This window comes from Hypanus sabinus, chromosome 9 (genome assembly GCF_030144855.1).
Source record: "Hypanus sabinus isolate sHypSab1 chromosome 9, sHypSab1.hap1, whole genome shotgun sequence".
NCBI classification, from domain to species: Eukaryota; Metazoa; Chordata; class Chondrichthyes; order Myliobatiformes; family Dasyatidae; genus Hypanus; species Hypanus sabinus.
Window position 1 is genome coordinate 67,643,993 of NC_082714.1, and position 14,979 is coordinate 67,658,971.

The 14,979-nt window shown below is 38.6% G+C and overlaps 2 protein-coding genes across 12 annotated transcripts in view; one reads left to right on the top strand and one right to left on the bottom strand.

Annotated features, from left to right (window-relative positions):
• tom1l2 (target of myb1 like 2 membrane trafficking protein) overlaps positions 1 to 8,062 on the bottom strand; it is a 161,787-nt gene extending 153,725 nt beyond the window's left edge. For 4 of the 5 annotated variants that reach the window (XM_059979849.1, XM_059979848.1, XM_059979846.1 and 1 more), the window contains exon 1: positions 7,995 to 8,062. In XM_059979849.1, the coding sequence (XP_059835832.1) occupies positions 7,995 to 8,046 (52 nt within the window). In that variant the 5' untranslated portion in view covers positions 8,047 to 8,062. Of the gene's footprint in view, positions 1 to 1,991; positions 2,197 to 7,994 lie in introns of all 5 variants that reach the window. The other variant, XM_059979847.1, reaches the window with a different exon arrangement.
• A 225-nt stretch (positions 8,063 to 8,287) lies between these two features.
• drc3 (dynein regulatory complex subunit 3) overlaps positions 8,288 to 14,979 on the top strand; it is a 59,899-nt gene continuing 53,207 nt past the window's right edge. For 3 of the 7 annotated variants that reach the window (XM_059979837.1, XM_059979839.1, XM_059979840.1), the window contains exons 1-3: positions 8,288 to 8,424; positions 10,137 to 10,305; positions 10,860 to 10,976. In XM_059979837.1, the coding sequence (XP_059835820.1) occupies positions 10,146 to 10,305; positions 10,860 to 10,976 (277 nt within the window). In that variant the 5' untranslated portion in view covers positions 8,288 to 8,424; positions 10,137 to 10,145. Of the gene's footprint in view, positions 8,425 to 9,619; positions 9,674 to 10,136; positions 10,306 to 10,859; positions 10,977 to 14,979 lie in introns of those variants that run through there. The other 4 variants (XM_059979838.1, XM_059979841.1, XM_059979842.1 and 1 more) reach the window with 4 other exon arrangements.

Here is a 14,979-nt window from a genome sequence, read left to right on the forward strand (position 1 = left end):
GTTTCACCTATCACCTGCCACCTTGTACTTCTTTCTCCCTTCCCAGGTTATTATTCTAACTTCTCTTTCTTTCCAGACCTGATGAAACGTCTTGGTCCAAAACATCAGCTCTTTACTCTTTTCCATAGATACTGCCTGGCCAGCTGAGTTACTCCATCATTGTGTGTGGATTGGGGCAGGCTGTTTTCCAACAAAGGTGTACTTGGGAAGCGGGAGGCTTTCAAAAGTGATATTTTGAGAGTATAAAGTTTGTATGTGCCTCTCCAAAAAAAAGTAAAGATAACAGGTTTAGGAAACCATGGACTGACATGTCATCATGAGAATGGGAAGTGGAATTAAAATGGGTAGCCAATGGGAAATCCCACTTTTTCTGCCCAAAACATCGACTGTACTTTTTTCCATGGATGCTACCTGGTCTGCTAAGAATAGCGTTAATAGCGCTAAGAAACCAAGCCACGTTGAAGTGCCATCTTTCCAAACAGAAACTTCTGTGGGACAAGTTTCTTATACTTCTAATTTAATATTTATTTCAAAACAAAATCAAGTAGATTCCAAAAGAAATTAGAGAAACCATCACAGAAATAGCCATGTAAACTGCTGATCCAGCAAACCCTATTAACTTACTGCCATATTTCCTTTAAACTAGTGGGCAAATTTACTAGGCTAAAACATTTGTGTTGATTTAAATTTCTGGTAAAGGCTATACCCTACAACAAAGTTCTACAGATAGATAAGGTACAATAAACTAATCTCAGGCCATGACAGCATTATCTTTCACTTGCTATGGAATTTTTTTGATTAAATATCTGTTCCAAGGTCACCTCTCACAGCAAATGAAACAGATTTGACTGCTATATACTGTTACGTGAGGTTTAAAAACAATTTGCAATCAATTACACATACTGGCAAAATAGCAAGTAAATAAAAATCATCTTCCAACAAAATTTTTAAAAGTTTCTTTTTTTCTGAATTTTACTAAAGAGTATTATGTGTGTCATGCAAAATGTTAAATAGTCACATCACACGATGATACCTTTTGCACCTGCACCTGTGGAAATTTGGGACATCAATAATGAATAAATCACATGAAATCATACTAAAATAAGTAAACTGGATTTTTTTTTCCTTTGACCTGTGCAAACCTGCTATTCAGGCAGTTGTCCAATTATATCTTTTTGTCATCAACAGCACTATCTATACGTAGGGCCAAGATATCCCAACCATGGGACAGCCAGAGAATCAAACTAATCAACTGCCATTGGAGGCAGAAGCTTCCTTTCATAGAAACATTGAAAACCTTCAGCCCACAAAGCTGTGCCGAACATGTCCTTACCTTAGAACTAACTAGCCTTGGTCTCTTCTGGGCAGTTCACGAGTAAGAAGCTTGCTGGCTGTTCTCTAGCCTTTTATGACTTACTTTCCACTGCTACTTTTGTTTAAACTTTGAAGATTCGTTACTTTTAGTGAAGGATTCTCGATTTAATTACGACGTGGAACCCGAACTGGAAAGGAATTAAGACGCGGCAAAATTGTTTCTGAAACTGAACAAACCAAATTTACAAGGGAGGTAGAAGAAACCTATATTCCTGAAAGAATGTTCTTATTGATGCAAGATACTAATACCAAAATTGGAATGGTGGATTCCAAAATTGATAAACAGACAAATGCTAATGAAGAGCTTGAAAAAAAACTATCTGCCAACCAAGAATCTTTGAGGAATCTGGAATCTCAATATCAAACGCTTAAAATGCATACTAATAAAATCGGAAGACAACAAGAGACAATACATCAAGTGATTAAAGAGCAGGAATTAAAGTTCTCTACTATGGAAAAGAAAATTGCTGAGGTTTCATTGGAATAATCAAGAATTAAGAAGAAAACGATCGATCTGGAAAGTAGAAGCCGAAGGATGAGTTTATGCAGACTGGGTTTGCCTAAAAATATGGAAACTGGTGAGCCATTAAAGTTTTTCACGAGTATGTTATACTCACTTTTTAGTGAGATACTTGAAACTTTTCCATTAATAGACAGGGTGCACCCAATCCCTCGCAATAATCCATTGGTTAAGACGAAACCTCGAGTGGTGATTCTGCGTCTACATTATTTTGCTACTAAAGAAGTAATTCTTCAAGATGCTAGGAAGCGGGGGAAGTTAACTTAACGGTGTGGAGTTTCGTATAGTTGATGATTTTGCCCCTGGAGTTTAAGTAGAAAGAATTAAATATCAGGAAGTGATGGTAGAATTGTGTAAGAAAAATCTTCGTCCATCATCACGCTTGATAATTTTTCCGCCTAACGCTCGTCCTAAATGTCTTGATTTTCCTGAGGAAGCAAGGAAGTTTCTTAACGAGTTTAAGTCAGTCGCGTAAGCAACACCTCCATTGCCGTTCTGTAAGCAACTCCAACATTTAATCCTTAGCTGACAATCGTGTGTAGTTGAATTGTTTTAAGTTTAATCTATGTTCTATGTCTGTATTGTCATTGCTTTGATTCTTGAATTTTTTTTTCTTTTTTTAAAGATTTGTATGAATTTAACATAAGTTGCAACATATTATTGGCTTGAATCTTTTTTTCTGAATATATAATCAATTTTTACTTAACAAATTTAAAATGGCCACTGTTAACTATGTGCTAACATCTTTTAGACATAATATTGAATTCAATCTTTAGTCGAGAATTGTTTAACAGTTCAATTGTTGAAAGTTCAAATTTATGTTCTTTGCTGGTCCAGACATCGTCTGGCGTTTTTATTTTTTTTCCTTCTGCTTTCTTTTAGGATTTATAAGAGTTTAATATTAGTCATATCATATTACTTGATTAGACTTTTCTTTTTTGAATATACGATCAAGGTTTATTAAACAAATTAGAAGGATGAGAGGGGATCTGCCACCCCTTTTGTCTCCCTCCCTGTCCTTTCGGAAACATCTAAAGCCTGGCACTTGAAGTAGCTGTTCCTGCCCCTGCACCATCCAAGTCTCTGGAATGGCCACAACATCACAGCTCCAAGTGCTGATCCACGCTCTGAGCTCATCTGCTTTATTCATAATACTCCTCACATTAAAATAGACACATCTCAAACCATTAGTCTGAGTGCATCCCTTTTCAATCACATGCCTATCCTCCCTTTTGCACTGTCTCCAAGCTTTCTCTATTTGTGAGCCAACCTTCCTTTCCTCCATCACTTCAGTTCGGCTCCCACCCCCCAGCAATAATAAACTCTCCCCAATAGCCTTTGCAAACCTCCCTGCCAGGATATTGGTCCCCTTCAGATTCAAGAGCAACGTCCTTTTTGAAAAGGTCACACCTGCCCCAGAAGAGGTCCCAATGATCCAGAAATCTGAACCTCTGCCCCTGCTCCAATCCCTCACCCATGTTTTTATCCTCCACCTCATTCTATTCCTATACTCACTGTCACGTGGCACAGGCAGTAATCCTGAGATTACTACCTTTAAGGTCCTGCTTCTCAACTTCCTTCCTAACTCCCTGTAGTCTGTCTTCAGGACCTCCTCCTTTTTCCTACCTATGTCATTGGTACCAATATGTACTACAATCTCTGGCTGTTCTCCTTCCCACTTCAAGAAATTGTGGACGCGATCAGAAACATCCCGGACCCTGGCACCCAGGAGGCAAACTACAATCGGCCTTTCTTTCCTGTGTCCACAGGCCTGTCTGACCCCCTAACTATAGAGTCCTCTATCACTGTTGCCATCCTCTTCCTTTCCCTACCCTTCTGAGCCAGACTCTGTGCCAGAGGCGTGACCACTATTGCTTCCCCCAGGTAGGCCATCTCCCCCAATAGTACTCAAACAGGAGTACATTTTGTTAAGGGGAACAGCCACTGGGGTACTCTCTAGCATCTGCTTCTTGCCCTTCCCTCTCCTGACTGTTACCCACTGATCTCTCTCCCAAGGCTGCCTGGAGCTCCTATCACCTCCTCACTCTCCCTGACCAGATGAAGGTCATCGAGCTGCATCTCCAGTTCCCTAATCCGGTCCCTAAGGAGCTGCAGCTCGACACAACTGGTGCAGATGCGGCAGTCTGGGAGGCTGGGAGTCTCCAGGACCTTCCACATCTGACACCCAGAACAAAAAACCAGCCTCATCCACATAATTTCTGTCTGTATTCTAAACAGATAACCTACCTCACCTCAACCTTTTATTGCTGAAGCCCCATTGAGCCAAAACCTTCCTACTCTGTCTCCCACTACTCCATTGCCCACTCTGTAAAGCCATCTTCTTTTTAAACTCTTCACATTGTTCTCACTGGCCGACTTCCACGTGCTTGCACAGTCGTGCCCCATTCAAACCACTTAAGAAATAACCTTCACCTTTTCAACTCTGCTCACTTTTAAACTCTTCCCGCTGTTCTCACTTTAGTGCTTTCATTTTAAAGCACTAAAGAACAAGATACGTTATAATCATCATAAAATGACAAGTGTTGCTAGTTGATAAGTGTCAAGTGACTGACTAATTTCGGAGTCAGTGTTGTCTCAGTAACGTTACCTTGAAAAAATATCAAAAGGCTTTTGTATGAAATCTCACCTGAAACATCAGGGTAGTTGTGGGGAAAAAAAAGTTACATTCATTTGGATAGGAACACAATAAACTGACCTTTACTTTTTCAGCACTTCCTCAGGATCCAAGGTGTCTTACTTCTTTTCTGGTTTTGAGCAGACTGATGAGAATAATGTGCTGTGATGGAATAGGTGGTGCCCAGTGCTGTGCATAATTGAGAGGTGTTACACTGTGTTCTTGATCCAAAGACAGGGCTTTCAAAGCCATCTCCTCCTCCACTTTGAGCAGTCAAGAGCGGGAATTTCCAACAACCATTGGGAATCCTTTATTTCATCAAGGAAGTTTTGAGCTCATGCATGAATTTTTTTTTTGTCAACCTAGTAATCTCTGCCTGTGAGAAAGGTCATAAACTGGCATTGGGCATATGGATGATGTGACTTTCAAAAAGCACTGACTGAGTAGACCTCAATATTGGGTATATTGTCCTGGGAGGAACAACTGAATCTGGTATGGTTATCCTTCAAGAGAATGTAGAGGAATTCACAGTAAAGGCAAAAAATAATTTTATCTTTTCCTTGATATTGATGAAATGAAAATTAATTACATCTGGTTGCTCTGTAAATAACCTGTCACTGTTCTGACATATGAAGTTGATAATTATATGGAGATGAATTTGGGTATTGCATTACTACCGACAGCACTTGGCATAGTTTTACACCACACAAAAAAAAAGCTTCTAGTGCAAACGTAATGCTAGAAAGACAGCATTCCTTTGGCAGTTTATTAGCTGAATCACTTTTAGATGTGTTTGAATCACTAAAGGAGCTAAATAAACAAGTTCATTAATTGCAGAAAATTTACTGAAAATTATAACCCAACATGGTTGAGGTCTTCTTAGCGGCCAGCATGAATCAAGCTTGTTCAACATGTGACTGAAACATGTTTTGTCACTTGTAGGGAGCCAAAGATTTAATATGGCCGAATATACTGAAGTGAGAAAAAGTTATTTCACTCTTCAAAGAGTCAAGTTCCTCTGATAAGAAATATCTATTTCTCACAATTGTGCTATTATCTCCAAAGTTAGTAGTCAATATGGCATTTTTAGCAGAAGGGATTGCTTTTCCATTCTGCAATATAATTTATTTGGAGGTTTCACATTAAAAATAAACAAATGTTCTTTAACTTAACAAGCAGAAAAACACAAAAAAAATTAAATTGAAACAGCTGATACCTTGAGTGCTCCTTTTGCCTAAGATTTTCCTCAATCTTATTTCAGCAAACAATGTTTACATTCTTTTGCCAATAAGAACAATTTAATTATTTGAATACAATTGGAAATTTTAATCCAAGCAGAGACTTAACATTGACTTTATACAAAAAGTTTTTAATTGCATGCAAAGCTACATACAGTATAAAAGGAGAACATACAGAAGGAATATCAACCAACATTATTGTATTAGGCTTGAGATGGAATTTAATTTAAATCAGCAATTCATATGTACATTTACATTAATGTAGTGACCTGAGCAGCTAACAAAATTGCCAGCACTCATTTTTGGCTCAAATTTGTGCAGCTGTAGAGAGGACAAATGAATCTAAGGAAACTTATGTACACCAATAAAAGAACAACATCTTCAAAAGATATGGGGACAACCTCATGTGATGGAGAATCAACAAAATGTGCCAAAGCACAATGCAAATTAAAATCCACAGTTTGTATCAAGAGCTGAGCCAGAATCAGAAAGGATACTGACATGATAGCTCCCATGCACAGGACTGCAAGAGGCTTTAGGGCAGGGGTTCTTCATGGATGTAGGTTCTGCCAGCTTCATCATGGCCACAACCATTGCTGAAAATTCAAAGACATTTTCACAAGTTGGTGTCACAAGAAGGTAGCATCCATTACTAAGGACCCATACAACCTCGGGCATGTCTTCTTCTCATTATTATCATAATGGAGGAGAAATAAGAGCCTGAAGACCCACTCTGAACAGTTCAGAAACAGCTTCTTCTTCTCCACCATTAGATTTCTGAACAGCCCGCGAGTCCAAGAACACTACTTCCTTTTATCATTTGCGCTATTAGTTTATAGCATTTTAAATGTCTTTTCGCTGTACTGCTGCTTCTGTTTGACGTACAAGTCAGTATTACTGATTCACATGGTGATGCTTCGATAGTGCAAGGGGTTTAGTAATGAACTGTCCTTTCACTTACAGCCTTAGTCTGAATTCAATACAGGTCATATACAGCTTTCTTACTGTAGGCACTGTAATAGGTCCAATTCTGCCATTTTGAATGATGAGAAAACACATCAGTACCCTGGAGAACAGTCTAGTAAGAGGTAACTCTCCAACAAACTCCATAATTCAGCATTGTGCACAGTGTAGTCACACTACAACACAAGAAAAATGTGACAATACAGCAATAACAAAATCCTCAATAATTCTCCCCAGAGTTAACATTTCAAATATATTAATTTTGACTGTGGTATTTTAACATATACTAATCTATACTCAGCTTGATCCCCTGTTCATAGAAATACTACATTACTATCACATGTAACTATATACAACAGCCAATCCTGAAAAATTATTTGTATTATTTAGAGGCCAAAAATTTTGCTAAGCTGAAATGTTATACTCATCATGAGTCTCTTGAAACCTGCCGTGCCAGATTAATTCGGTGCTGTCTATCAAAGTTGATAACACGTTTTTAGTACGCAGTGAAAGAAATATCTGCCAATCATTTTAGCTTTTTTAAAAAAATTGTTCTTTATTTTACAACCAACCAAAACAAGTCTATCATCCAACTGCGTCACTTAGGACGACTCATGATTTCTCAATTCTGGAGAAAAATTGATCTGCTGTATTGAGATTCCCAACTGCAATATATGCACTGGTTAATTCAGATTCTAAAATGATACAAACTTTGGAATGTTCTGTTTTGGTTTGTATAAAGTTGACGCAAAAAAGGAATTAAATCACGTCTATTAAAAGAATGCATTGACACAAACAGTTCAAGCTGGTGCCAGGAGCGTCAATACCCAACAAGGGCTGAGAGGCTGTCTTATCTAATTGTAACTTCCATTCAGTTTAAACATTATTGTAACTATAAAATTCAATAAATCAATTAATGGAATCAAAATATTAACGAATTAGTTCGGATTATTCCTTTTTGGAAAGACACTGCATAAATGTAAACAAACATCTTTCCCCCTTTTGGGCGGAAACGCTCTACGTTACGGCAAAGGTTATTGAGACAAAAAAAACTATTATTCATGTACTCGCTTAATTAATGACGTTCTTCATTACTTTTTTTAAAAATCCCCAAATCCGAAAAGATCTTCAAGCAAATTAAGTGGCAAAAGATACTGCGACAGTCGCGCGATAGATGATTTAAAAACAAAAGATGCCTATTTCACGTCAAGGATTCAGCAGATATCAAGAAGGCGAGGAGAACTGCTCGGTGTGAAAGACTCACCTATACATTGTCCTACAGGAGTACTGAACGGGCTCCCTATGAAGAACTCCATCTTGGTGCTTCCCCTCCCCCCCTCCCGAACCTCTGACGGCCGGCCGGCCGGGGCGTCGACAAGTCCTCCCATCCTTCATTCTGATTGGCTCGTGCCCCTCCACCCGCCCTTAACCTCCCTACCCTTGTTTCTCAGTAAATGTTCGCTTTTATCCAGGGTAGTAATAAATTTCCCCAAGCCCAATTCATGAACTTTGAAAACAATAGATTTATTTTTAATAAATTTACCAATTAAGTACCATATGATAGTCTCAATGATGACGACAGTGTGCGTACTGCGGTCGCGTGATATTTATCCTAGCAACCGAGCGAAGCTAGGCTCAGGCAGGATTCACCTGATGCTTGCTTCCAAATATATTAAAAGTAAACCATAGAGGAGGTAAGTGTTAGTTTAAATGCTACTACATCTGGATATTCTGAATGTATTCATCATTTTTTCGGCTTGCAGATAGGTGGTAGATCAATGTGTGCCTCGATAAAACGCTTATAACACTCTCTGGACAAATCAGAGAGCATTGCAGAGTATGAAACATGAACGAATACCACAGTGGTAAAATAATCAGTTTTTAACATTGTCGATTAAGGATAAATCTTGGTCAGAATTGCTCTTCAAAATAGTGCTACAGACTTTCACATCTGCGAGAAAAGACAGACGGGATTTTAGAATGAACGTTTGTTCAGAAGACCACTGTAATTATTACAGTTATATAACACCTGTAATGTAGTAAAGTATTTTATGGTGCTGCACAAGGCGGTTATCAAATTTTACATTGCTTAACCGCTGACATAGGTTATAAAAGAGCAGGGGTGATAAATGGATGAATTAAGGGACAGAATTTCGAAGTACGAGGCCTCAGTTATCAACGGTTGCTGCTATAGAAGATGAGAGAGGCACAGAATTGCGGAGCTACAGGAAAACGGAAATAAGGGAGGATTGACAGATATATGGAAACAGTGATTAAAAACAAGAATGAACATTTTTAAGCTAAGCTTTGATAGACTTCTTTTGAACCAATGTAAATAGAGGCACGAAATATGTTGGGGAATAAGGAAATGGCAAACAAATTATGTTTTCCCAGAAATAAATAATAGGGAAATGCAAAATGAGGAGCAAAAGCAAAGTGGCATTATTAAAAATTAATGCTGGAGAAATTAATAGGTGATAAATTCCCAAGACTAAGTGTTCCAAAGTTCTTTTTCGCTTGTTAGACACAGCAGAAATAAGAGAGAGACTTAATTTTCCAATGGTCTATCTAGCCTGTCCTACAGATACCATCGTTTATTTTCAAATATTGAACTGAGTCTTAAATGACTTTTACAAAGTGATTACTTTTAAAGCATCATTTAAACACAATGTGTTCCAATGGTCTTGTATACATTCTTAACTATGATTGATATTGTTGTGTGAATAACTTAGTTTCAAACTTCATTGATTTATTGAAATACAAAAATCTGTAGGTTTTGGAAGTCAAATAAAAGCAGAAAGTTCAAGATATACTCAGTAAGTAAGGCAGCATTTTTTGTAGCTGGAATTACAGTTTGATCAACTAGGAAACATTTCTAATGTTTTGCAGAAAAGGGTGGCGAGAACAAAGGGAATCTATGTGATAGAGTACAGACGGAATGATGTAAGTGATAATGATGCTAGCTGAGAGCTGTGGTGATGACATTAATCCTTTAAATTAGCTCTGAACAGCCATTGGAGTGTTTTCTCCTTAATTCATATTAATTTCAGTTTTCCCAAGACTCCTTGATGCCACATGTGACTTGATGTCAAAAGCAGTCACTCTTCCTCAGGAAGTTAGTATTTTGTCTGGGCTCTTTAGACTCTAGAGCCAACTGTCTTTCGGAAACCCAAACTAGGTATCAGTGAGAAGGTTGTTGCTGTGTAAGTGCTACAGATTTGTGCAATGAAGGCTGTGTGAGAGTAGCTGAGGGTGATCCACTTTCAACTCAACCACTTTTGCTGAGAGGTAATGAGCACATTCTAACAGACAACTTCTGATGGTCACAGTAACATCAAACATTTCATTTTCAATTTTGTTAAACGAAGATTTAATATTTTCCTGTTTTCCTTGTACATGAACATAGCAATTCACAATGAGCCAACCATATAAGACAATTGAGCCCAATGTCATAGATGATAAAATGCTTGAAGAGATGGTGAAAAAACAAGGACCACAAGGAAGAGCAGGACGGATAGCCCAATCAGAAGGAATTGACTTCAAAGATGTATATCATCTTCAACTTGATTACCAAAGTATGTTTTAGGATTAAGCCAGTGACATGATATATATGTAGAAGATAGTTTGTCAAATAAAAAATATTACTGATATTTTGTTAAAGACTCTGCCCTTGTATTTATATCCTTAAACCTTTTAACTCTGTGTGGCTAAAAGTTGTTTAAATCTGCATGGCTGGTGATAACCATTTGATTGTTAATAACAACTTGTATTTCACAGTAGACAAACTATAGAAAAATGGTTATACAGAGGAGGAAAGTTTGACTGAGAAAGATGCTCATCATTTTACTCTGTTTTTGCACTAATTTATTTTTGTATATATTACTGTAACTTGTAATTATGTTTGTGCATTGTATTGTAATTTTAAAATTATTTTATGGATTTTGCTGCCACAAAACAACATTTCACGACATAGATTAATAATAAACCTAATTTTGATTCTGAAAAGAGTCTGAATAGTAGTCATGGAGGGAATCATGATAATAGAAATCTTAACTCATAAAAATTTTTAATAAGGCTACCTTAAAAAGGAAGATTGGTATAAAATGTCAGGCTTTTCTCCTTGGTGTAGATGTACTGAAGATTGATAATCTGTGGCAGTTTACATCATTGACTAAACTCCAGCTCGATAATAATGTCATTGAAAAGATTGAGGGACTGAACACTCTAGTCAACCTGGTATGGCTAGGTAAGATATCAAGAACTCTGAATATTAGCATTCCCATTTTGTTTTATTTCAGCTATATTTTTGCATTTATTGTATTGAATTAACTTCTTACATCCTTCACATACATGTGGAGTAAAAATCTTTATGTTACATCTCCTCTAAATGTGCAATGTGCAATCATAGTAATTTATAATAATAATAATGTAGAACAGTCAATGTAACATGCAAATACACTCAAATCAGCATGAGTTAATCAGTCTGATGGCCTGGTGGAAGAAGCTGTCCCAGAGCCTGTTGGTCCTGGCTTTTATGCAGCGGTACCATTTCCCAGATGGTAGCAGCTGGAATAAATTGTGGTTGGGATGACGTGGGTCCCCAATGATCCTACGGGCCTACTTTCATCCTACTTGTATCACACCTGTCTTTGTAAATGTTCTGAATCATGGGAAGTTCACAACTACAGATGCTCTGGGCTGTCCACACCACTCTCTACAGAGTCCTGCGATTAAGGGAGGTACAGTTCCCATACCAGGCAGTGATGCAGCCAATCAGGATGCTCTCAATTGTGCCCCTGTAGAAAATTCTTAGGATCTGGGGGCCCATACCAGACTTCCTCAACTTTCCAGGGTGAAAGAGGCACTATTGTGCCTTGTTCACCGCACAGCTGGTGTGCACAGACCACGTGAGGTCCTCAGTGATGTGGATGCCAAGGAACTTAAGGCTGTTCACCCTCTCAACCCCAGATCCATTGATGCCAATAGAGGTTAGCCTGGCTCCATTCCTTCTGTAATCCACAACTAGCTCCTTTGTTTTTGCGACATTAAGGGAGAGGTTATTTTCTTGACACCACAGTGTCAGAGAGATTACTTCTTCCCTATGGGCCACCTCGTTATTGTTTGAGATTAGGCCAATCAATGTAATGTCATCAGCAAATTTAATAAGCAGATTTGAGCTGTGGTTGGTGACACAATCACAGTTATACAGGGAGTAAAGGAGGGGACTTAGTACACAGCCCTGAGGAGCTCCTGTATTAAGAGCCAGAGGGGTGAGGTGAGGGAGCCCACTCTTACCACCTGCCAGCGATCTGACAAGAAGTCCATGATCCAGCTGCACAAGGCAGTGTCAAGACTGAGGTCCCTAAATTTCCTGTTGAGCCTGAATGGAATTATGGTGTTGAATGCTAAACTGTGGTCCAAGAACAGCATTCTCACATAAGCATCCTTCTCCAGATGTGTGTAGAGCAGTGGCTATTGTGTTGTCTGTCGATCAGTTGCGACAGTTGGCAAATTGTAGGGTGTCCAGTAAACAAATCATTTAGTGAGATGACATTACAGCTGTGATTGAACTGTCAAACAAGCATTGAGGTTCTGAATAACATGCTTACTGTTCCTATGAACAGCAAGTATTGCATTCAGGTTCTGTTGATCTGCCCTTGCTGGAAAATGAGTAAACTTGCCTGTTGAATAAAGACTGAAATAGGCTTCACTGGTGATGATGTGATATACAACTGCCTTTCACTGACAAGGAAGACTTCCCAGAGTCTGGGAAGTCTTCTAGTCACTTCTTTCTAAGGAATTGGTTTTATTTTTACCAATAAAGCATCCCACCCCCGCCCACCTGTATCCTTGAATGTTAAGCTCCCAGATACCAATCTCTAGCTGCACTGCAAGATCATCTACATTATTTTGTAACTGTGAGCATTCAAATACTGTATAACATCTTTAGTTCCATGCTCACCATTCTTCAAGTTCGTCTCCAGGTTGCCTGAAGTTAAAATCTTTATAAACTTTTCATCTTTATCTTTACTTTGGAGACTTTAGTAACCTCTCCTGCACTCCTTCCCTTTTAATTTATCCACACTTTTGAACCCACCCCTCCACTAATTTGTTTGAAGCCCTATCAACAGCCTGACTTGTGTGATTCACCTGGATTCTGATCCCACCATGGTTTGGGTGGAGTCTCTTCCATCAGAAGAGCTTCCTCCTTCCCCAGTATTGGTGTTGCGACTAGAATGTTGCCAGGACCAGTGCTTGAGTTATCAGATGAGACTGGATCAGGTGGGATTGTTTCCCTGGAGTGAAGAATGCTAAGGGGTGATTCTATTGAGCTTATAAAGTTGTGAAGGGATTAAATAAGATATTCACTGTCTTTTTCCCAGAATGGTGTGGTGAGGGGGGGGGGAGGGATCTAAAACTAAAGAGCACAGGTTTAAGCTGAGAGGGGAAAGATTTAAAGAGGACCTGAGGGTCAGAGATTTCACACAGAGAGCCATGTAGAATGGGTGTTTTTCTGACTGGATGTCTATAACAATTGGTGTACTACAGGAATCAATGGTTGAACTTCTGTTATTTATATATAAGTGACCTGCAAGAGAATATAGATTGTCTAATTAGTGAGCTTGTTGGAGTCAGATAGTGAAGAAGGTATCTAAGGATGTATTCTAGATCATATATCAGCTAGAAAGTTGAGGTGACTGATAGCAAATGAAATTTAATCCAGACAAGTGTAAAGTAATGTGCTTTGGGACGTAATAATCTGATAAAACAAGTAAAGTAAATGTCATTGACTTTAGAAGTTTTGATGTACGGGGGACATTGGAATTCAAGTCAACAAGTCGCTGAAAAGGACAACACAGATGGATAGAGTAGTGAAGAAAGCATTTAGTATGTTTGCCTTCATAAAAAGAGGCATTGAGTGTAAAAAGTTGAGCTGGTATGTCCCAACTATACAAAACAATGTTTAGACTGGACCCACAGTTCTGGTAACTGCACTATAGGAAGGGTGTCATAGCAATCGATAGTGTGCAGAAGAGATTCATCAAGGTGTTGCCTAGAATGGAGGAGATTGGATAGGCTGTGTTTATTCTTACTGGAACATATGAGACTACTGGATCTCTGTAGAGATTCATAAAATAATGAAGAGAATGGAAAGGATAGAGTCTTTGTCCCAAAGCTTTGGAGTCTAGACCTAGAACACACAGGTTTAAGATGAGAGAAGAGAAAATTAAAGGAGATGTGAGGGGTAGGTTTTTCCTCATGGAGGGCAATGGTTATCTGCATTGAACTGCCAGAGGAGGTGTTAGAATGCAATATGTAAAAGGCATGTGGATATTGGATACTTGGATCCAAGTACTTGGATAGGAAAGGGAAGGAGGGAAATTGGTCTAATGCAGATAAATGGGGTTAGCATAGATGGACATCATGAAAGTCATGGACAGGCAGGGCTATAAGGGCTTTTTTCTATTTTCCTCTGTGGCTTTATTATATGATGTTTCTACGATATGTTCTCTCATTTCTGCACTAAAGAAGCTTTAATCAATATTACAATGTACCATTCCCTTTTACATTCCACCTACCCCTGTCATACCTGAAAATTCTGAATCCTGGAATGTCAGTCTTGTCTTTCTTTCAAACACATCTTTGACAGCAACATTACTACATGATTAAGTTCTGTTTAGTGGTCTAAGTTTATTGCTTAACTAGTCAGATTCCTTGTATTAAAATAGTTGCAACTTGGCCTTCCATTCCTCCCATATGTCTTTATTGCACCCATGTTTTTCTGCCTACTAGACTGACTGCTTTACCACCATATTTGATTGTACTTATCCACCCCCACCTCTCCAACTGTATGACTATAGTGTCCAATTTCCCTGCTAAATTAGTTTTGAACCTCCCAATGGCATGAACAAACCTCTCTGCAAGGCTGCTCAACCTATTCAGGTCCTACTTTGTTCATGCATCTAAAGTGCTTCTCTGATATAATCTCTTTAGTCATTTATTTTTGACCTATCTTCCGTATTCCATACTCGCTTGACATAACAATGGAAGTAATCCAGAAATTCTAACCTTCTAGGCTTTTCTTTTAATTTGTGACACAACTCCTGAAAATCATGTTTCAGGTCCATGTCCCTTTTTACACCAATGTCAATGGCGTTATTGTGAACCACAACCTCTCCTCTCCTTTTTAGAATATCCCACAACTGTTCTGTGGCATTCTTGGCCTTCACACCAAGGAGCCAACTTTC